This window comes from Atractosteus spatula, chromosome 18 (genome assembly GCF_055471065.1).
Source record: "Atractosteus spatula isolate fAtrSpa1 chromosome 18, fAtrSpa1.hap1, whole genome shotgun sequence".
Taxonomy (NCBI): Eukaryota; Metazoa; Chordata; class Actinopteri; order Semionotiformes; family Lepisosteidae; genus Atractosteus; species Atractosteus spatula.
Window position 1 is genome coordinate 15,663,085 of NC_142723.1, and position 24,222 is coordinate 15,687,306.

Sequence of the window (24,222 nt, forward strand, 5' to 3'; positions counted from 1 at the left end):
CCTCTTGTTTTGACAGTCATTTCTCTCGATGAGCTACGGGGAACCTGGCAGGAGTGTTCGAGGGGGCTCCCCGACAGAAAACAGATCTCTTTCTCCCTACCTTGACCCAGCGGCAGGCGAGCTGCTCATCCGCCGAGAGGTCGGGGGAGACGCGCTTTTCCTTCGGCGGGCCGATGAACATGGAAGATGGCAGGTGGAGCCCGCCCCCCGAGCCGATCGGCAGGAAGAACTGGAAGGCCTGGGAAGAGGCTCCGCCATCCAGGTAACGGATCTGCGGACAGTCCTGGGGGAGGGGGGAGAGAGGGATCGATACAGCCCAGTATGTGACCTCCTGTTCCAGCCTGAGGAGCAGTGAGCCTGTCTCCCAATAACGTTCCATATCCTTATATGTAAATATCGTATGACTGTGTCTTTATTGTAAATGTCTGTAGATTTTTGTTTTATGTTAATTGTATTTGTTTTGCTTTGGCGACACTGATTTTACTCATTGGTCATGCCAATAAAGCATCTTGAATTGAACTGAAGAATGGAATTGATTGAGTTGCACACGCCGGTACCGGGGAGAGGTCACTCACTGTGTCACTGTTATAGACCATCTCCCATCAGCCCTCCCTTCGTCACATCTAACAATGGCCTATCTTCCAACACTTCCAACACAAAACTGTACGAACCAAATTAAAACAGCATCTAAATAAATAGTAAATTTAAGGATAAAGCAAGGATTTAATGGAGAATGATTGTGCCTTATTGGTCTGACTACAAGTCTAGCACATATGACATAATATACCAGGACTGTCGGAATTGCAGCTTTTGACTAAAGTACCACATCAAAGACTTATCCCCAAACCTAAAGCTGCAGGAATCCAAAGTAATGTGTGCACGGACAAAGAATTGGTCAAAAATAAGAAAACAAAGGGAGTTATCTCAGCTTATAGTGCTGACGTGTCATTAGAGGGGTACCACATGGGTCATTGCTTGGACTACAGCTCTTCCGGATCGATTTCAAGTGATCTAGACTGTGTGGCTAAACATCAGGTTTGTTGAAAACGATTTGATGAAAAAGAGGAGGAGATGCAAATACTTTCACATGGGAACTAGCAATACAGGAGGACTCAGACATAATCCAGGACAGGGTGGAAACCTGGCAATGCGAATGAAACTGGATACATGCTGGTAATACAGGGAGAGCCAAGATCATGGCTGTCAAATATCAGGCTGATGGTAATGAGCTGCAAACAGTTCAGGAGAAGGATCCAGGCACTTACATTGATTCATCACCATTTAAACAATACCGAATGCAATAATACGATGAATATTAATCATAAATATACTGTAGGAAAAAGGCAAGCAACATGCAACTTGTAAATTATGTGGTCAAGCAGTTGGTATAAATAGAGGCACATGAATTCTTTGCTCCCTGGCACAGCTTTGGTGAAAAGAGTAATAATCCTGACACACTTGGTTAAACAAATATTTGTTAACAGTGACAATACACACATGAAACTACACACGACAAACATACAACACGCACGTTATGCTACTTACAATTTTACAAATAAGGCATCCAAGAGGCTTCACATCCTAACAGCCCAAAAAAACCCCGGACCTCTACCAAGTATTCGACTTTTAAACAATGCCTACAAAGGCCCAAATAAGAGACACGATGCCTTCTAAACTAAATAGAATACAACCTGCAGTTAAATCTTTTTCTCTGTAAACCCAGATGCCACCACATGAATGGGAACCGATCTCCCTATTCTCAAAATGCACCCACGAACCAGGAAAAGCCGCTTCTAACGAAAGGATTCTTCACACAGGAAATCAATGTTCCTAACAGCAGTAGAATAGCAAGCTCTCTTCACAGGGTTCAAATACTTAACACCAGCCTGGTCTCTCCTGATGGTGGGAATAAGGAGCTCTCGGCCTTCGATATCTTCCTCTTTCTGTTCCTTTACCCTCTGTTGTCCACTCTGCCCTATCTTATCCTGTACCTGCCTCTTTTCTGATATCATTCTGCACCATTCTTAATGCGCCACACTTAAATCATTTACCCAGAACTTAACTTAAGATAAACCAAGGTAAACTTCCTGATTGCTTTGATCACTGAATCTGGGACACTTACATCTCAGCAAACATCCCAGGTGTTACCATTGTATCTAGATTCAGGTGTTAACAATATAATAATTCACAAGGCTACAAAATATATTGCCGCTCAGCTCCGTCAGGAAGGCCGGGAGAAGGGAGAAGACACACAGAGTACAGAAATAGAGAGAGGCAGCTTCTTTTTCCTCTCCCCTAATGTCAGTACAGATGGAGGGGCACTGGAAGATCTCTTCCCCCCGAGAGGAGAAAAGACGGAAAGCTGGGATCCTGGAAAGCTGGGAAGGGCCCCGACTCCTGACTGGAGAAATCCGTTACGTGAAGGAAAGGAGCTCCAGTAGAAGCATAAATCCCAGTGAGGAAAAGCAAGAGCGCTCTCCACGGGACAGGAGCCGGGAAGCACACGAATGCCGAATGAATCCGACTGAGAGCAGGCACTGTCTTTGGACAATCCTGAGAAGAGATCTCCGGAACAGGATGTGACAGAGAACAATAATCATGATTCATCCACCTGTGAAACAGCCGGCCCCACCTAAGGCAATCAGGGACGCTCAAGGTTGGCTGCCAGCCTCTGGAGAGGACGTGCGATACGGGAGAAAGTGCACTAGTCTCCCGTGCTTAACAGAGCTCTCCGGGACTGTGAAAGAAAATCCACAAAAGAAAAGTTTTGGAATGCAAAAACAAGAATTCGGGTAAGAGTGGAGCTGCAAATCGCAGGCTGTGAGGACAAGAATGTGAGAGGGAGTGGCGTCCGGACGATACGGCCTGCCCTGCTGGGCCACTATTTGCACATGGAAACTGACAGTCTTCAAAGCGCGGGTGTGTGTGCCTGCAGGTACAGCTCTTTACCACTTGACCTCTCGGATCAGGCCAGGGCAACGGGCGATGATTCACAGGAGCAAGACAAGGCCCTGTCAGACAGCACCCTAACCAGCGCAAAGCAGAACGGAATCAGGCCGCAATTCAGATGTTCAAGGTTATCTGGTAAATTGCCACACAGGCTACATCAGAACAGATGTACTTAAACTTCTTCTGCACCATGTTTGCTTTCTCAGGGCTTTTTTTTTCTCTTTTGCTGTAAGGGCTCAGGAACAGGCAGGATCTGCAGCTAATTCTCCGTCACGCTTATTGCAAAGCACCAGCCTTTTCTTTCAGCCCCCCCTGAAAGTGTTAAACTAATAAAGGAGGAATGCACTGTACGCAAAACCATTCCTGCACAGGAAAACCGAACATCACAGCCTTTACCCTCCTCAGTTACGTGAGAAGAATGGACTTCTTTTCTTCTTTCTACACAAGATTTAGAAAAGATTTAGGAATATCCCAACTGCAGAGAAGCTTGGAAACTGTATTACCCTTTACTGATTTCATCTGAAGATCGATCAGGTGTCCATAGAAAGACTTTTCCTATCTGAGAGCACGTTTCCAGCAGAGCCTTTTCAAAGTGGGGTAACTGTTCTTAGTAGACTATTTTCATATACTGTACTGCAATTTAAAAGAGTCCAGATATACAGTAATTAGATCACTGGAGATATATATTTAATTCTCCCCCACCACCACACTGTAAAGTTCAATCCAGGACAGCTAGGGGGAAACAGTACATCTGGAAAGAAGCAGGCTCCTGAATAAACACAGGCCGGAATTAAATTATCCTGCATGAGGCCCTCATTGCTACACCTAGCAGTGACTCGGATTTAGTCTACAAAAATGCCCATGACAGAGTGGGGCTGTTCGTGGCAACACAAAAGAGGTTTGTGCAGAAATCAGCTGCTCTGGGAAGAAGGGGATTAGCTGCCACATCTGGATATCCAATCTGTCTTCCCAACGGCCGGATTCGCATCCACATCGGTTAGGAAATGGAGCCGTTCAGGGCTCCCGGCCAGCTCTCCTTCCACAGCAGCTCCAGCACCGCCTTTCTCGCAAACAAGGCTGGGGACACCTGACATTCAGAGCTTTTAACCAGTCGCCACACTCAATGAAGCGCGAAGCCGTTTTAAATTACCGCTATAGAGAAAACATGAAAAGGCACCGAGCGATATTTTGGACTTTGGTCCTAACGATGCACAAGTAATGTAGTAATGTGCAGCCTGAATAAGGAGGCAGATTGGAACACGGGAGAGTGCTGTCTCCCAGCACAGTCCTGTTCCCCACAGTCACCACTGCAGAGGAGAAGGAGCGCCTCCCTGAAGTTACCAGAATTACAGGCACGCTCTGAATCACTGCGCGAACAGATGTTGGAGGAACTCCTCTGAGCTTAGCCCTCCTGCACAGACCTCACACTTAACCCAAAACCTTGAAGGATCTGACCAGTGGCAATTCTTTAAATAATTTGCTGGCCATCTGCTGCCCTCATGTACTGCTGCACTTCATATTATGTCAGTGATAGGAGAAATATCAATATTAAACTATTAGTTTGCTTTTGGGAGGAAAGGGAGTACAGTGGTTAGCATTGCTGCGTCACAGTCCTGGGAAGCTGTGTTCTCCCTGTGTTTGTGTGAGTTTCTTCCCACAGTCCAAACACATGCTGGTGGGTTAATTGGCTTCTGGGAAACCTGGCCATGATGGGAGGTTATGCATGTCTGTGTCTGTCCTGTGATGGACTGGTGTCCCGTCCAGGGTGTACCCTGCTTTGTGCCTGTTGCTTGCCAGGATAGGCTTCAGCTCCCCTAAAACCATGTACTGGATAAAGCAATCAGAAACTGGATGGATGGAATTTGCTTTCAAAACAGCCTGAACAGCTGTTGCAATAGTCGTGTCCAAGCCAGAAAAGCTGACTGATGCAGTTCAGACTCTAAGCTACCCACGGGGTCTGAAGCAGTGGAAACGAACCCAGTGGGGAAAGGCGAAGGCAGAAAGCATGCAAGCACATGTTCCCTGATCAGGGCTCGCCATCATGAAAAGCACATGGCATGTATCAATTGGAGACAAATTTCAAATGATCTACCATTCATTGCCAAGCCGGGAAGGAAAAACACAATATTCTCAGCTCCCTTCCCTTTTGTGCTCCGTTCAAAATATCACAGCAGCAGATGACAACTGAATCCGCAGTCACAATCCACAGCCAGCTGGCCAAAAGGTTAGCTTCTTTTTCATTCCAGAAACCCTTGCTTACCGCGACAGAAGTATCCCGGCTCGAAGCTCACTGGAGACTAACCTGGACAACATTTACTGAAACGGTCTGGCATTTAAAAGGCGAAAAGTTGGAACTGACGTGACGGCAGGCAAACGCAGCACTGCTGTCCCTGCGGATCAGCGGCGGGGCGCACGAGCAAGAGGGCTGGAGATCTTACTCCACACAGACCTGCAGGCCGTCACACAAATTCAGGACGCGGCTCGGGTTTTTAAACGGCGGAAACCACAACACACCTTGCTCCTACGCTACTCCTGGCGCCAGTTTCCTACAATTGCTTTGGGTGCGGCCGCACTCCACACGCCTGGGCTACTTTATATCAGTAAGATCGCGCCTCCTGGGCGGCTGTGATGAGAGACCTCGCAGAGAGACGCGTGAGCGGATCAGTCTGTGTGAGAGCTGTCCTTGCCGGATACTCACCCCGGGGAAAAGCGGCGGTGTCCCGTGCCCGTTGGGAAGCTCGGAGGGAGAAGGGGCAGGCCCAGGGGGCGGGGAAAGGCTGAGGTCCACAGCTGGGGGAGTCCGGGGCTCCAGCTTCTCCTGGGGCAGAACTGGCACACCTGTCCTCACAGGCGGGGGCGGAGAGAGAGAAGCGCCGGGTGACTAAAAGCACCGGACAGCCACACTCCTGCTCAGGGCAAATCCGGGCTTCCTGAAGAACAGGCTTTCCTGCAACGCAATCTGTGCCGCTTGGGATTTCTAAAGCTCGGGAGCAGCAGCAGAGACAAGCTGTGGAGACGGTAGGCTTCAAGGTGTGGCACAGCAAATGAAGGCATGAGCACAAGCACAGGCTGAGCTGTATGGTCCAGGGGTCACGGGTTCGAGGCCCGGGTCATGTCAGCGGCCACCTGAGGTCAGAAAGGCGGCCGGGGAGAGACGGAGCACGCCCCCTGCTGGCACACTCACCTGTGTGCGGGGAGGCGGGGGAGGCGGGCACGATCACCGCCGTGCCGTCGTCGGCCATCCGGAGCTGCCGCGGCCGGGCGGCGGGGGCGGGGGGGGGCGGTGCCCGCGCCACCCTGTCCCTGCCCCCCCGCCCGCGCGGCAGCTTCAGGTCCAGCGGCTCGTCCAGGGACAGCATCGCCGTGGCAACGGGCAGCTCCGGGGGCCTGGCCGATCGCCCAGCTGTGGAGACAGGCAGCCCATCAGGAACACGGCCCTCACCCGGCACCCCTGCGCCCCTTCAGAGGGGCAGGCCCCTCCTGAGAACGTCGCCCGCAGACCCTCGCTGGCGTATCGGGTTCACGCCTCGCCCAAAACGGCTTGAGGAGAGGTGCACACTGACGAAACTTTCAGAATCAGTCAAGGAGCTAAACCACAATCTCGATAACGCTTTCGTTCTAGACAGAACAAAACAAAAACCATCAATATTTTGAGCAGATCTGTGGCACTCTGATACTAAACCATGACCAGATCTTAGCAATAATGTGAGCAGGAAGCCTTCAGTTCATTCTTCATCTCACTCTGAGAGTTTCCCCTACACCTGGCAATAATTCATCTTACCCTCACCTGTCCCACACAGACTGATGCAGCTTTCGCTTTGATTGCACCTAACAGTGATGAAATCGTCATAGTTCGCAAGCTCAGTAGAGCCCAGCCCTCTTAAGGACTGAAAGCCAGACCAGTCCAGTGTAGGACAGTGAAAGCGTATTAAAGCCATAGGAATGAAAAGCAATTTTTAAAGGAAAACAATAAGACAAAGTGAATGCAGTAGGTCAAACTGTCAAACAGCATTCCTTCCTCTTGGGTGAAACACACAGTCTATGAAAACAGCCTTACCAGAGTTCATAGAAAGGAAAGATTTTAAGGGAGTAAGGCCTGCGCCTGCAGGTCTCTAGTTCTTGTTTAATCGCCAGCAGCCCAAGCGCTAGGAAAAGACGCCAACCGGCGCCGAACGTGATTGGGGGACCCAGTCTTGTTCTCGACATTGTAGTGAATATTAACACTTTTTAGGCATGCGTCACAGAGAAAGAGCAGATGCACGTCGCAAATAAGGGGATAGAACATTTGGTCTCATAAAAAAAAACACATAAATCACACAATAATCTGACTTTAAGATGCATGAAATCTGGGGTACGTTCCATTTTATTTTAACAGCTTTTCGAACATAGCATGCAGGCTTAACATAATGACAATTCATAAGTCATTTTTGCAAGGGTATGCAGTGTAAGTCTGTGCCTCTTCAGATACAGTGGATCTGCCTGGAAAGCTGAGAAACCAAAAACACTGGGAGGTTCTGGCCAGCGAGGACCTCTGCACACAGACACAGGTTCTGCCGAGAGCATACCTCCTGCAAGCAGATTCTGTTTGCTTCGCGCTGAGAGCAGTTCATATTGAAATGCCTTTAAATTACTGTTTTCAGTCTAAATCATAGGGTTACACGTTGAAAAATACACACATAAAACCTTGAATTCCGCTTTATATAAGCAGTGTATAATAACAATGTGCGATTTTATTTCTATTTAGATCTTGCGGTGTGTAAAAAGAAAAGTGAAATTTATACGACCGGTTTTGCTTCTAAATTGAGGTTAGCTCAACTGTTTGGGCTGGGGGAGGCCAACAGCTACAATCAGGAGAAGGATGGACAAAGCCAAAAGTCAGACACAAAAAACAATCACACAGCCCAGATCTCCGGTGTGAGTAATGCATTTTTCTCGTTGTTTCCTACAAACCGGTGAAAAATAAAGACAGATCACCCATATACCACCCCCTTTCCTGACCTCTGAGCACACACTCATTGAAAGGAATGTCTCCAACTCAAACCAGATGGTAACCCCCCCCCCAACCCCCACCCCCCAGACCACCACAGCCTTCAGCAACTACCACCAGCGCCACCCAGATTCCAGCGTTAACCCTCTGGTGCCCAGAGCAAACCACATCATATTGCATTCACCTCAGATATTCAGTATGACGTCAGTATGCAGATCCCTGGGCTGCTGTGCCCCGTCAGAAAACAAAGTTGAAGAGGGAGTGTCAGGCTGCAGAGTGTTCAGTGGAGGTAGTGCCAGGCTGCAGAGTGTTCAGTAGAGGAGTGCTAGGCTGCAGCATTCAGTGGAGGAGTGATGAGCTGCAGTGTTCAATGGAGAGAGTGCAGGGCTGCAGAGTGTTCAGTAGAGGAGTGCTAGGCTGCAGCATTCAGTGGAGGAGTGATGAGCTGCAGTGTTCAATGGAGAGAGTACAGGGCTGCAGAGTGTTCAGTAGGATGAGTGCAGGGCTGCAGAGTGTTCAGTAGAGGAGTGCTAGGCTGCAGTGTTCAGTGAAGAGAGTACAGGGCTGTAGAGTGTTCAGTGGAGGGAGTGCAGGACTGCAGACTGTTCAGTGGAGGGAGTGCGGGGCTGAAGAGTGTTCAGTGGAGAGAGTGCAGGACTGCAGAGTGTTCAGCTGGGCTGTGGTGTATTCTGTGGCTCAGCTTTGGAGGTTTGGGCTACAGCACTTAGTCAGCTGCAGTACCTCAAAAACGAGCTCTTTTACAGTAAAAACGTTTCGGTTTTCCACACGAGCACAAACGTGTCTCCTCAGTCTGAGGTGCCAGGGAAACGCTGCGGCAGAAAGCTGGTCCATCCAGGCCCGGGCCTGTCGTGAGAGCTGAGCTCACCCGCAGGCTGCCCTGCTCAATCGCCTCCTTTCAGCGCTCGCTGGCGGCGCTCCACATGACGCCGGGCTGAGGTCGGCGAGTTCTTAACCCTTAGGTGGAGCAGCGACTCAAACTTGTGCTGCGACCTCCTACCAGCCAGCTGCTGCTGCTGCTGAAACCTGAGAATTAGGGCACTACTGCGTTCACAACATCACAAAAATGGCACCTTCTGCCATATTACACTTCTGCTGAAACTTCTAGCAGTGTTCCAGGACTGTGCTGCAAAATGCAGAGCTGCTGCTAAAGATCTCAATGCGCGACAGAATCTCTGACCCAGGAGTTCGCATCATGCACTGGGACTGCTCTCCTCTCCTCTTTCCTCTGGAAGTGCAGCAGGAACATCTTTACCTCCGGACGGCTGCCATAGCCAGGCATGCATTTGTGCGGGATCACTCACACTCGGCATATCCAGTTCACAGATCGAATAGCGAAAAAAAAAAGCCGCTGAAAAAAAACAAAACTTCAGCTCGGCAAATTAAGCTGCACGTCACTTGTGCTCTCCTGCTCGTACAGTAGGCCCCGTGCTGGAGCGCCTGTGAAATACAGATTGACATGAATGTGGAGACCGTTCTGATGTCAAGAGTGAAAGCCCGGTGGCGTGTTGTTCAGCTGCAGCACTGAGCTGTGAAATGTGGCCTGGTCTGAACTGGCCCCAGTGTGGAAATACCTTTGTGGGAACTGATTTTCGAGAGAGTGCAGTCTGAAGCAAATCTCCCAAGCGCACGTGTGTTTGTGATCTTGGTTTTCATGTGATTAGCGATTTCATGGATATCCGTGGTGTTTCAGATGGTTTTGGACAAGATTTCAAGTTTAATTTTGGACTAATGTATACTGATGGTCACAGTCCAGGTAATGCAAAATAATGCTACGGTTATTTTTCTAATTTAAGCTCTTTGTTTTCTAAATTTTAATTACATTTTAAATTTCATCACAGTAGATTAATTACCACGACTATCGAAGAGGTACGAGTACATTTTTTTTGTCCTGAAGTTGAAAAACAAAAATAATATTTTCATTAGACGCAGCCGAAAAACAATATTTCTGTTTCTACTTTGTGTATAACACATTAACAGGTCTCCATTCATGCAATTGTTTTCAATCATTTATGTTTTATGTTTGCAATGTAGTACACAGCTGCAGGACACCCGTCACAACATGATGAAGTCACGTTCTTATTATGAAATCACGACTACGAACGACACGAATCCTACAGTAAAGCACTCTGCTGGATTCATTACATGAACGCTTAACAAAATCCAGAGCTTTGGTCCACAGGCTTCTAGGTGTTATAAATGGATAATTTTCTGTTAGACAGCGATTTGCACTTTGGTGCGAACATCCTGAACGCGGCACGTTACCTTCTCTTACAGCGTCAACTTTCCACCCCACTCATCCAGTAGAAAGCTTTCAATCTCCTGTCATTATCTACAGAAACGTGAACCCTTCTCTGGAAAAGCGAACTCTTTAAAAAACCTTCCACGCCCCAGACCTGTACTGCGGTCACCTTCATAAAGCACCAAAAGAGAAGCCCGTTCCTCACGGCCTCCTTCCAGCGCAATTACCCTGCCCTTCAGCGCTCGACAGCCGCCCCCGCCTCCGAAACAAAAGGCTGCTCACACCCCTCCCGTCCGCCCATGTGTAAACAATTATTGGTGCAAGCCAGCAGCAGCTGCAATAAATCATCCCCTCCCTTTCAGCGTGCTTCCCCCTGGCCACCACACAGCCCCGCTCCGCACGGCCCTGCCTCCCTGGACCGCGCTGCCTCGGTACAGGCCGGTGTCAGGGGTGGAGGAAATGAACACGCTGGAATGCTCACAGCGGTCCCTGTGAGGTGTGTGTGTGTGCTGGGGGGGCGGGAGACCCCCTGCTAAGATACTACACAGTGCACACACTCATAAAGGCCCCCCCACCCTGGGGTCTGGCTCGAACCTCACAGCGTTTCTATTCAGGCACGCTGGCTGCGGCTCCACACACACACACCGAGTGCCGGGAGGGCCTGTGCGCTCTGCTTTGTGCCTGCCTGCTCTCCAACAGAGAGAGGGAGAGGGAGCAGGCCAGGGGAGGCCAGCCTGCCTCACGTGAGGGAGACTCGCTGCACGCCCACTGATCCCCCTCCGGGGTGTGTTCTGGCTGGGCTTCAGCAGCTCGCCTCCGAGCTCCTGACCAGAACCGAGCCTCCTCCACCCCATCAGCACCGTGCCGGCCGGAATTCCTGTGGCCTGGAGGACGGAGTCCAGAAACCTCCTCCTCCTCGGCTCAGACAGCCGGGCTCTGATGTTTGCCCAGACCTCAGCGCTCTGCAGTCCCCTGCCCAGCACGGCTCGACGCTGAGAAGAAAGCCTGTTTCAGCCGCATAGTCTCGCCTTGCCAGTAGACCACTAGGTGGCACAACTCCCTCTGGACGGGACTGCCAGGGCCCCAGTCTGGGGACACACCGTCAAATCCCATCTTCCCATGAGACATTAAATCAACTTCCTCACTACCTGGTCATCAACACTCCCATGACATTGCTCGTAAGGGATTTTGACACTGGGGTCCTGACCTTTCAACTTAGGGCTTGTACAGTGTGGCCCCCTAAACCTCCCTCTCAATTGACTTGACAGAGCATTGGCTCACGTCTCCACCTGACCTGAGAGCAGAATGGCTGCCGTCTGTCTGTAGCCTTAACTATGGTGGATGAAGTGGCTCCCCTTGCATACTGGATGTGAGGCGCTTTGGGGTCCTTTGTGAAAAGAAACACTATAGGAAGGAGTTATTTACACTTACATTATCAATTGTGCTAAAATTCTACATATATACAAAATCAACACACAAAAAAACAAACTCCCCCAAAGAGCTGTTTAGTAAATCTGTACTGACAGGGTCATAAACTGGATTCGGTACTGAGCTCTGCTTGTAGGAGCCTGAAATAACGGAGATCCAGACTGACAGCATGTGCTCAGACCCATAGGTACCGCCCAGAGCACTATACCAGTCAATGTGAATGGCAGATTGATGAAAAGCAAATGTCTTAAGTATTAGATTAATGAAAGAGGACTCTTTAATCCTATCTGTACAGTGCTCACGGGATGTCCTTGGCAGTCCTGTCCCTGATTCTTCAGCTCTGTGAAACTCACACGTCCAACCTCGTCGGTTCTCAAGAACGTCACTGCTGGACCTGAGGACTTCAGCTGACAATGTGTGTGGCAGCTTTTGGAAGAGCACCTGGGAACGCCGTGGGGCCACACCAGCTATTTCAGTGTCCCCATCACTATACTGGGGCATTAGGACCTACATAGACCGCAGGGTGAGCGCCCCCTACTGGCCCCACCAACACCACTTCCAGCAGCAGCCTCAGCTTTCCCAGGAGTCTCCCCTCCAGGCACTGGCCAGGCTCAGACCTGCTGAGCGTCAGTTGCCAGATGTGAGCTGTAGCCTGCACTTCTAACGCTGACGGGCCTCGTCGACAGCCCGAGCCTGCCTGATCCCGGGGGGGGGGGCAGGAGGGGCGTGTATCATACAAGATTCCTCAGACAAGCGCGGGGTCAGGGTCCCCTGTGAAATCAGCAAGCAGTCTGTCAAAGATGCCTTTGTGTAACACCTCCGGCCAAGCAAGAAGACTGGGCCACAGCTGAAGGTTTCTAGGGCAAACTCTCCAAAAAAGGTCTCCTCCCCAGGAAGGTACCAAATCGTCCACTTCCTGCAGGGAGCAGGGAATCAAAAGGAGGAGGAGCCGCGCCGATTTACTTTCGAGAACAGCGTACATTTATCAGTACTGGGAAAGACTGGCCGAGAATGGTACCGGACCCCAGCACACCGCCCCCTGCTGTGCAGAAGGTCGCACGTTACCCGAGTCCCGCAGTTTTGAGGAAGCGTGAATGACTCAATCAAGCTGGATCTGAACAGCGCTCATTCAGTTTTACTGCTTATGTGGCATCATTACAGTTCCCATTACATTGTAATTGCAACGAGTTACAAATGATGCAATTAAAACTGTTAGCTGGAGCCAAGCCCTTCTACTGTGTTCTTGAAATGAGGAGCAGATTGCAGAGCACACGCAACAGGCTTTCACCTCGGAGATGGCAAGTCCTTTTTCAAGCGGAGATGTGTCTCTCCAGCCGCGGCACTGTGCTCACACGCTCTCTTCCCAGCCCAAGGGCTCTTCATATTCCCTGCAATGAGGCATGCTGAGGGAAGCAACAGGAGCTATTCGACTGACCTGGCCCAAGACCCACACAAACAGCTACATGCCCTTGAAGTTCCCCTAACGGATTTCAGTTGCATTCAAATGCTGTCAATGTTTATGGAACCTTTGTAGCACCCAGTGCAAATTCAGAAAGATCGCTCTGTCCTCTCTGATTCATAAACCAGCCTGCACTTTTCTCTTTTTCTTTACTGTAGGGCAATGGGGATGGTGCAGCTTAGTTATTAAGTCCTTCCACAAACAAAAGATATTCTGGTGCGACTCCTAAACCAGCAAGGAAACATTTTCAATACGGTTTTCTGGATAAATGACTAGCGCTGTAGTGGGTATTGGCTGGTACAGAGAAGCTGCCCGTCACGGAATCAGAATTTGCTGGCAGGATGAAAAAAAACAACAACACAATCCTGGTCACTTTTTATGGAACCAACAGCAGAGCAAACTCCTGGAGTGACCCCTGGACCGGCCAGCTGCTGCTGTGGAAACATGAGGCAAATAAGGGAGTCAATTCTTCAATTACAGCACATAGGAAGAGTGGAACTTTTATTATGGAAAGAATTCCTCATAGACTTAGTAAATCTTCTGCCAAGTTTTTTTAAGTGTTTTTCAGAAAGGATACGGACTCTTATCTATAGACCTGCATTTGCTGGGATTCTCTGGTGTGTGAGCAGATCTCCCCGCGCCCAGGTCAGAGTTCAAGTGTCTGACTCCTGTACTTTCATCTTCCTTCATGCAGAGGGCAGGAAGGCTATCTCTTACACACACAGGAACTACGAATTCTCAAATCGTGGGGGGTCTGTGCTGAGCACCCTTCAAAATGTGCCGGATCAGTCTCGCTTATTGGATTTTGAGCGGGTTTGGACCCGAGGAATTTTTGCACTTCGTGTTGCTGTAAGAGACCCTGGTGAAGTGCCACAAAAATGCCCATTATGCCCACAGCGCAAGGCACCCGCCAAAGAGATGCAGAGTTTCAGAGCTTAAGGGCTCGAAATCTTACAATTCAGAGAGAGTTTATGGTAAGTTACGATTACCTTGCTTAGCTGATGCCCTTACCCAGGAAGATATTCACAGTTGGCAAAGTTACAAAAGTGAAAAAAAAAATCTGATAGGATTACAAGCAATTGAGAAGGTTATATACTGATATTTATATTTATATTGAAAGTGCATTGAAAACCATGAACAGGAGGCACTTCTTTACCCAGAGAGTTGTGGGAGTCTGGTACAAGCTACTGACCCTGGTTGCACGACATCCTTGGATCAATTAGCTACTACCTACCAAACAGGCTGGATGAATCCGTGGGCTTCCCCTTGTCTGCAAACCTTGGTCTGGTTCCGATTTAAAATACAATAAGAGCGAGGACGTCAATGCCAGCAAGGAAAAAAGCAATGCAAACACTGCACGTTAACAACAGATCAAAACAGTGAAGCACTAAGTACAGTACCTGAGCAATAGCAGGTAATGTGAGTATTCATCAGCAATGTATGCACCTTGTGAGTATGTGTTGCAGGTTTCCAGTGACTAACATGCAAAACTGCATAACAAAACTGACCAACAACAATGTGTGCAACACATAGTGTCAAGTTTACAGAAAGATGTACACTAATACAGAGCTGAGGAAATGGGTGCTGACTCACCAGATGTGCTTTAAGGAGGTGTCGTCACAATTAATTATGTTTTATAGGCCCTTCTAATTCATCTGCACTTTCCTAACTCGTTCTCTTTGGTCTTGGACAGAAAACTAAAGGCGACCTGATTCCAGTATGCAAAATCCGCAAAAGAAATGACATGATCAACTGTGAAACACGAACAATGTTTGTGGGAAAGGAAGGCACTTCTCTGCACAAAGGGTTTTTTGGGGGTTTGGAACAGGCTGGCCAGCCCTGTTGTTGAAACCGATACCCTAGCTTCTTTCGGGAAGCGGCTGGGTGAGGTCCGCAGATCAATTTACCGCTTAAAAACCGAACCAGCTCGGTGGGCAGAACGGCTTTCTCATGTTCCAGTCCTCTCATGCTCACATGTGAGAAGCCATAGCTCACATCTGCAGATCGCTGCGGATGTGCGATAGGCTTCCTGAGCCAAAGGAAACGCCTCTCTCTGGATTTACATCGAAAATGGGAATTTAACAGCAAGGCATAGGTTTAAATTTCCTGAAATACAGTTTGCAGTGCTTAAGTAAATGCTGTGTTTATTATATGTGAGGTCCTGTAATATCTGAAAGAATCATCCTGCTACACAACTGTGCTCATGTATTCGTAGATATTCACGATGGTATTATATTTCCCTTCTGTTTTTCTGTACAACAAGGACGGGCCAGTCAGGCTTCTTCAACAGGACTGCTGTGAAAGAGGCTGCAGGAGAGCAAATCAGAGCCATGTGCTGTTGGCTCCAGCAATACAACTGTAACACAATGGTTCAGGGTCTTTTAATTTGAATGCATATACATATACATATTTATGCATACACATGTGTGTGGCACAATGGTTGCATTGCTGCCTCTGAGCACCAGGACCCTGCGTTATATTCCTGGAAGCTATCTGTGTGGAGTTTGCATGTTTTCTCCTTGTTCATGTCAGTTTCCTCCCACAGTCCAAAGACTCGCCTTAACTCTCCTTTAAGAAACTGACCCTAGTGTGTGAGTGTGTGTGTGTGCCCTGCGATTCACTGGCGTCCTGTCCAAGGTGTGTCCTGCGTTGTGCCTGTTTCCACTGGCTCCCCCCACAGCCCTGTACTAGACAAAACAGTTAGAAAATGGATGGATGGCTATATGTGTACTTATACATACATGTGTATGTGATTTGTATCTGAAACCTCACAGCATAAGCGCAACATTCATTCTAAAGCAGGAAAGTCAGGGAGATAAGCTGCATGGGTGAATAATTTGCCATTAGAAAACAGGCAATCAACTGAGAATCTTTTCAGATGTACACTGCAAGGCCAGCACTCTGGAACTCAGACAAAAGGCCAAGGACACTAGACTACATCATTCCTGGACAGCGTTGGCTGTACACAGCCATGTCACTACGGGTGTAAAGGGAGCGCTCATTTTTATCTATTTTTTTTTTATCAAGTTTTATCTATCCAGAGCTGGTCACAAAAAACAGTCTTTCTTTTTTTTCCCTCAAAAACACAAGACTCTAGAAACGAAACCTATAAGGTTGGTATAGATTAAGGTAACATGTTATTGTTTTCTTATTTGGAAACCCAGCTGTGCACACACTGGAATCTGGATCAGTCAGGAAGACAGAAAGCACAGGTGCACTCAATCATAAAGATGTGCTGCACTGGAATTCCTTTAACCCGTGGGGAGTTGGAGTTAGAGATGTATGACTGCAGCGTTAAGTGGAAGAGAAAGTCGTGAATATCAGTATCGGATTGTTTTGCTCTGATTGTCTCAGTTGCACTAACAATTTAAGTGTATGCACTACTCTGGCTCAAAAACTTAGCCCACTTGTAATGTGATTTACAATAATTCAACTGCACAGCTTGCATCAGATAGAGGGCATTGTGTGATATTTATAGTGGGCGTGCATACAATATTTCATGACTCAATTTACAATCTGCTCTAAGTTCCATCAGAGTGAAAGTGGAAAGCACTGAACAGGGCACAAGCTGTGCCTGTAGAGACATTTTTCTTGCAGTTTTTATGGAGAAACCTTTCTATTTATAAGGGATCCACTGCTAAACTTGGAAACTAAATGATACAAGGTAGCAATGCCATGCAGTGGGAAGGCATGTTTCAGCTCTCCCACATAAAACAAAGAAATCAAGTCTGATCATCCACATTAACTGTGCACTTAATGTCTGAATTTCGTTAACTTTATTTGCTGTTTTAAAGGCCACATTGTTCATACTACATAAAACTCAAGAATCACACTTGTACGTAAATAGTAACACACCAGAGAACAACATTTTTTAGTGACGCTTCAAAGACTTTCAGAATATAAACATCCAGCCCGAATCAAAACTAAAACTGCTTCACCGTGCTATTGTTCTTTAATAAATGAGTGTTGTTGACTTTTAGCTTGTCATCAGCTCTTTCAGATTTTTAATTAAACTTACAAGGAAGCTGTTAAGTTCCATAACTAACACACAAACAAGAAACTGTGCCCTGACATCAGCAAAAACTACTTTGCATAACTGCTCCCAGTGTTGATTTTTTCAATCACTGTAACACAACAGGGATGCCAATATATTTTACTACCAAGCTCCAAATACTTCAGCTCTTCTGACACCAGACACGAATGCGTGTCTAATAAAAAGAGATGCTGATGACTTCCAATTGTTTTAGAAAAACAAGACGCTTGATGTTCACTGGGTGTCTCCTGCAAAGTGTGCTTTTGCAGCACAAGGAAAGGTGCTCCCAGAGATATTAACACACTCAAACCAGAAGCCAAATAACCCACCAGTATGTCTTTGGACCTAGGAAGATAACCGGAGCACCTGGAAGAAAACCCACATGAACACAGGGAGAACATGCAAACTCCACACAGACAGCACAACAGGTCCGGAACTGAACCCAGGGCCCCAGCACTATGAGGCTGCAATGCCAGCCTCTGAGCCCTGCTTCAAGAGCCATACTGTATGTCTGCAATATTGTTTCTCCAAAACCTGCTGGGAAACAGCACCAGGAAATACTGCTCAAAATATCTTCCAATCTGTACCTGATCGCTCCTGTCACACTGTTCACAGTTCCTCCAAGCTTTAATGCACTGAGCAGTGCTGCGCTCAGAATTGTACAATTGCTCTGGAATATTGCAGGTAAGGGGTAAGGGGGTTGGTTCCTACTTCGTGACAAGAGAGCCGGTCAGATCTTCTGTGCAGTTGCCATGTTGCAAAGTCATATGATTGATGACCTTCAGGTCCTTCCTCACTGGCTAAATGCAGGGCAATATGATTTCTGAGAAGGTTTCTCTAAGCAGAAGCCAGGTCTTCTGGAAACAGGAATTGTGGAAACAGTAAGCCCATGTGAGAAATGCTGAGTCCAAAAACACACCTGATGAACTTAAGTCATGGAGCTCCAAAAAGCCTATGAACGCTCAGCTGACTACAAGGACTTCTGCTCTTAAAAGTGAGGTGGGATTCTTCAATTAAATTATTTAAATGTACTGTTTAAATGCCAGGCGTCCAGTAAGTCAAGTCGGGTTCACAAAACACTTAGCAGACTCAGTACAGCAGTGTTTTTAATACAGAGACATTCCCACTTGTGACTGTACTTTGTTAACTGGTAAGCTATTCAGAGCTGTGTGGACAGCTTTATGGGAGCAACAATTTATTAAATACATCGATGACAGACCGAAAGGTTTCTGTTTGCTTAGACTTTTGGCAGCGATACACCTTGAGCAGGATACATCTGGAAGCAAGTCCCGGGAGCAGATAAGATTGAAAATAATCCGCATTTAGAGATACTGTCTTTTCAGTTCTAAAGGTTCAGCAATTCGACGTAACAAAAAGACACACAGGATCTCCAAAGGCTGGATGGAGGATCTCCAGTCTATTACAAGCAGTGAAAATGAGAAACGAGCGTCTGTCACTTTGAATCTCAAAAAACCAGGGAGCACAAGAAAAAGATGTTAGCCAACACCCCCCCCCCCCCCCCCAACACACACACACACACACATCCTCCCCCCTTCCCTACAGAGCTCAGTGTCTGAGATCAGTGGTTTTCATGCGTGGATTTGTAGTGCACTTCAACCTGCCTGCAGCCCTTAATTGGAAATCGTCTGGCAACTTCCCTGCGTAGCCTGTCATTTGGTGGAGCCTTTAATTCCTATAATCTGCAGAGGCTGGCTGGGTCCCAAGAGGAAAGTGAGGTCTCTGGAGGGGAGCACAGGCCTCTTTCTTGAGGGTGTGGGCAGAGCCTGAGAAAGGTCATGCCCACGTGTGTCGTACTGCACTCGCCGCTTTGTCCTGGAGCCCGGAGAGCACAGCCCGCACGGTGCCAGGATGATGCAATGATAGATGGAGGTAGAAATGGTACAGTATTTGCTTGCATTTATGTGGGGACTTTCACCCTAATGTGCCTCACGTACAGGAGCTGCCCCATCTGGAATCTGGCAAGGACGCTGGGGTTCACACTTCTAGGAACGACATGGCTGGGTCTTTAATGTCCAACAAGCTGGTGCTGTGGGGTAGTGGCTGTGACTTTGGATTTGCAACTGGAAGGTTGCAGGATCAAATCCTTACCCGGGCATAGCTGTTGAACCCTTGAGCAAGGTACCATGCCGGTAAAATGCCCGTATTTATGATATAATCTTCAAATGTACCTTTTTTCAGATAGAAACAGAGAGAAGGGCACCACCTACTGGTCATGACCACCAACACCACATGTAACAGTCAGCTGGCTGTCCTTAGACACCTCCCTTCCCAGCACTGACCAGACCCAACCTTGACTGGCGTCCGAGATCTGGAAAGGCAGAAGGTACAGCAGCACCGCACACCAGCAAGACTCTAGGAGGCCACAGGGGCCGCTGTATCGCTGAGACCACCTTGGCTTGGGGAATCGGTGACCGGGACTCGAACCTACGACTCCTGGATTTTAAGGAGCTCACACAGTGCTTGGGCACCTAATCAGCAACATCTTGACTCAACGCAATGCCTTGCGAAACCAACCAGGATTTTAAGACTTCGAGATGCATGTACCTCAGGACTGAAGTGACATTGGTAAATCCATTTTATTTGTTCAATGCACATATTTCCACAAAGATTTAAGCTGAAAATATATAAAATCATAAACTCATTTCAGCACGTTGGCCACTGGCACAAAATTCAATTTGCAAAGCACAGTACAAGCTGCATATTTGCTATTAAAGAGGGTTTTTTTCATTGGGTCCCCCTCTTCTCGGAAACAAATTCAGATGTAATAATCACGCTAATCCATTTTAGACACAGCTTATTCAATTACGTGCCTCATAAATAGTGCTATTAGAGACCCCCGCTGAAGCCCTGTCAATAAGACTGAGGCCTGCGACTGCTCACGGGCCTGCTGCGAGTCAATGGCAATCTGTGTTCGTTGTCAAGGAGACAAACTGCTTTGGTTTGTGTACACTGCACTTCTGGGGACTTCTGCACAGTGGGAAATACTGTCCTGGCCTGGCTGCTAAAGCACTCTAATTCCTTCACCTGGGAGACTGAGCTAAAAGGCACACACTGCTTTCTTCCTTTTTCACTTAAGTCCTGGGCACACCCAAAGACCTCAAATATGGCCACTCTGTCCCTTCATCCAAACCCTGCTCTTTCAAAAGTAGACTCATCTTTCAGCCTGATGTCCACCCTTCCATTTTCTAACCTCTTTATCCAATGCAGGGTTGTATGGGGAGCCAGAGCCCAACCTGGCGAGCAGGATATACCCTGGATGGGACGCCAGTCCATCACAGGGCAGAACAGACATGGACACTCACACAAGAGCCCGTTTTCAGAGAAGCTCATCAACCCGGCGAACATGTCTTTGAACTGTGGGAGGAAACCGGAGCACCACGAGGAAACCCCCATGAAAATCCAGAGAACATACAAACTCCACACAGATAGCAAACCAGGAGCTGAACCCAGGGCCTCTGCACTGCAAGGTTGCAACGCTGACCACTGTGCGACCGTGCCTCCCCTCAGTTTGCTGTCTATCATTTTAATTTCTCTTCAGCAACATGCATGTAGTGTAGGGAGAAACGGTGGTGGAATCTCAGCCATATGTTGCTTGTGGAATTGACCGTCGATGTCAAAAGCTACGACACTCCTGGGATAAAATGGAATTGCCATTAACCCACTGGCCATTTTAGCCCGAACGGGGCTGGGGTTCTGCAAAGGCCACTGCCATTTTATTGTGCCCGAGCAGGACTGAGTACAGTCTGAAGATGCGACGAGCACAGCAGTACCACAGGTTCGGATGACACTAACGGGGGTCAACAGAGTGGGAGGTCCGCCATATTCTTTAATTGCGCTGGCCTTGGTGCTTTAATGGCGGGTTTTGAAACGTGGCTACCCTCGCGTTGAACATTACCCATGCTGCCGCCACCGACATCCAGCTCCACAATAGTGCAAGAGTTACCCCTGCCTCCCAGTCTAACCGATAGATTCACAGCCACGAGAAACATCTCAGGTTCCCTCCCTGAGCCACAAAATTCAGCAGGGTCTTCGAGTATCCTCATGGTTTGGTGGTGGAGGGGGGGGGGCTTTAAGTCAGTTTCCCTCTGGTTTTGAGCAAAAACAAGAGGTTGAAAACTTTGTTCTGGACCCAAAGCCTCATGCTTTATGGCCGGCTCTATACAGTCGCCCTTCCTCCCCTCTCTCCCACCTCCCCCCTCTACCACCTCCACCCAAACCACAGCCTCCCCCCCTACCCCCGCGATCCGCACACCCCCAGGCGCAGCGCACACCCTGAATGGACGGATTCTTTCCTTTCCCGGCCTGTGAGCCAGGCGCGTTTCAGACAGGAAACCTCAGTTTCCACTGGGCTGGGGACAGGCCTCACCCTGTGGCAGTCTCTCCTCGCACACTCGCTCGCTCGCTCTCTCTCCCTCCCTCTCCCTCGCTCTGTGGCTTTCCTCTCAGGCCTGCCTTTCCCCTGTCTGTTGCGCCGTCTGGCTCCGCTGGGGCTGAGCGTCTCTCCCTCTCCAGAAAGCTGCTTTTCCTCGGGCAGTCAGCCTCTGTCTCGTGCCCCCCGACCCCATTCCCTGCTCTGGGGGCGAAACCTCTAAGCTGAGGTAAAGGGCTTTCACGTTGAGGCACCCTTTTCGCCAAGGAAAGGGAGAAAAGACTTTTCGGCCGCAGGAACAAGGAGAAAACACGGAGACCGCCCCCTCCGACGCCTGCAAAGCGGAGATTGGGGTGTTTTGGGGTAAAAATAAATCGGAGGAGCCGGGAAAGATGCAGCTGCAGGGCGGGTTTGCTGTGCCGCTGGTGGCACGGAGCCAGGAGTCTCAGACGCTGAGGAATTCCGAGCTGGAGAGCCTCCGGAGAGAGGGAGCAGTGCTGTAGTGACCTTGCTGCAAAACCCGAACACTACCTGCTGCACTGCTGGGGCGGGGGCTGGACTCAAGGGAGTTCTGATCAAGGCGGTGGGCAGAGGTTTCCCCTTTGTTTTGCAAAATAACCAGCTGCTGTACTACACTGCGTGTTTATAAACCAGCTGGCTACTGTTATTTCAACTTTATTAGACAAGGTAATCGCAAAGGGATCGCTTCAGCAACAGAAGCCCAGCCAAGAAAGGCAACAGTAACACATTTACACAGACAAATGACAGGCAACAGTTAAGTGCAAATGGAAATACAGAAATTAGTCAGTGCCTAAGTGACTATTCTCCAACTGTCACGGTGTCCCTCCCAGCAAGAAGGAATCTCTGGTGAACAGCGACGTGACAAACGTTGTTTGTAAATTTAAAGGAGACACGGATAAGGACTAGCGTGCACCCATTCTGTTGTTTTTTTAAAATGTTAAAACGAGATTTAAGCACTGCATGGGGTTTAACAGCGGAGGACACGAAACTGACAAAAAAAAAACCGCCGCCACTTCCTCACAGCAGACTCCCCGGGCTGTCTGGCCGCCTCAGACCTCCAGGAAATTTCCACCCGCCCTGTGCCCACATTCCCCCTCCCCAACCCCCCTTCTCTCCTGCAGGCCCGCCTCCTCCCGTCCCTCCCCGCTGGATCCCCAGCGCTAAATCACGGCCAGGCCGTCTGAGCCGACTCGGTCCACCCCGCTTCTCCCTGACGTGGCCAGCGAGGCCTGCGGGACCCCCGGCCCCAGTGCGTGCGGGAGCCGAGACTCCCTCTCCGGGAGTACGGCTGGATGCGGCAGAGAGCCTCGCCTCCCCGGGGGAGATCGGGGTACCCACACCCCCTTTCAAAAGGAGAGGAGTTTATCCCGGCCGAGCGAGAGAGCGGCCAGGGATTGTTAACTCTTGCGCACGCTGCGGACGTTTAAAAACCAATGTAGCGTTAAAAAGAGCGTCTCAAAATTATTTTTTTTGTAGGTGTATCTTAAATTGCGGCCGGTACGATTACAAAGTTACACAAGTTTGCCTTTAATACCAGCTTTTAAACTACTAGGTGATTGCTTAAACATGAAAATAATTTTGAGATTTGAGATTGTGAGATTTTAATAATAAAAAACGGGTTTAGCATCTCCCAGATTTAACCGTAATCGGTTTTAGCATGACACCACCTAGGTATAAATGAGTACTTCAGCATGCACACAATCAAAAGAAAATTAAGATGGTGCACAGAGACCTTTGTAGACTGGCTAGTGTGCAAATTTTATACCGTTTTGAAAGGACAGGTTTGCCCAGACATCTGACGTCTTTTAGGAAGAATAATTCTGTCTCCTAATAGAAAGAGCAGGAGCAGCTGCTGGCTGCTGTACAGAACCAGGTGCAGTAGATACAGGCAAGAGGCTGATCTGGGACTGGACATCCCTGGGAGAAGGCAGTGCTACGCAGGTCAAAGGCAGCAGAAAAAGCTTGACAACGTGAGCACTCTCCCTAAGAAAGCACGCAAGGAAAACAGGATTTCATTAGCTTGCGCTGCCCAGCATTTCAGGTTTTCTCAAGGCAATTAATGAAACCAAAGCAAATCAACCACTGTACTAACGCCAAGAGTCTTTTAAAAAAAGATTCCTTGAAAACCAAGAGGCTGCACCGCATTTCTAATAAGAACAGCTGGTCAATCGTCAACAAATCAAAGGTGAGTTGTATGAAAAAGCACCAGGCTGACCAAACAGCTCAGCTACCCTCTTTCCTGTGCAGGAGCACCTGGAGAGGTGGTGTTCTCTGCTGAGGTGCCTTGTGGAGGCCTACACCACTGTGCTTGCAGGAATAATAAAGAATTTCTCTTCTTAGTTCTGGATCGCTTATTTCACCCGAATGTGATCAAATCAATATGCATTCAACAATTCATCAATAGAAATACCTTTGATTAAAGATACTGGGGATCTGTGGTACTGTTGTGCAATGTTGAACATTTTCTTTAATACAAGCTTTTTTTTTGTTGGTATAGTTTTACACTCTTTGGCACACATTGTACCGAAGTTTAAAAGGGGTAAACCTCCCCCTGCCCCTGTCTAAAGGCACAGCTGATGTATTCTGGGCGTGACGTGTTTTGGGCCGTCCTGATCTTTCCCATCAGTAGCCCCCTGTTCCTTTCCTCCCTTCCTGGAAGTTACCCGTCTGCTCGCAAGAAGTCTCCGTCAACCCC

The 24,222-nt window shown here is 48.5% G+C and overlaps 1 protein-coding gene across 1 annotated transcript in view; it reads right to left on the reverse strand.

The window, feature by feature from the left end:
* glis2b (GLIS family zinc finger 2b) overlaps positions 1-24,222 on the reverse strand; it is a 49,023-nt gene that overhangs the window by 10,974 nt on the left and 13,827 nt on the right. The window contains exons 4-6 of the mRNA XM_088936999.1: positions 6,134-6,352; positions 5,648-5,787; positions 101-283 (exon numbers count right to left, since the gene is read on the reverse strand). Of these exons, the coding sequence (XP_088793125.1) occupies positions 101-283; positions 5,648-5,787; positions 6,134-6,352 (542 nt within the window). The remainder of the gene's footprint in view (positions 1-100; positions 284-5,647; positions 5,788-6,133; positions 6,353-24,222) is intronic.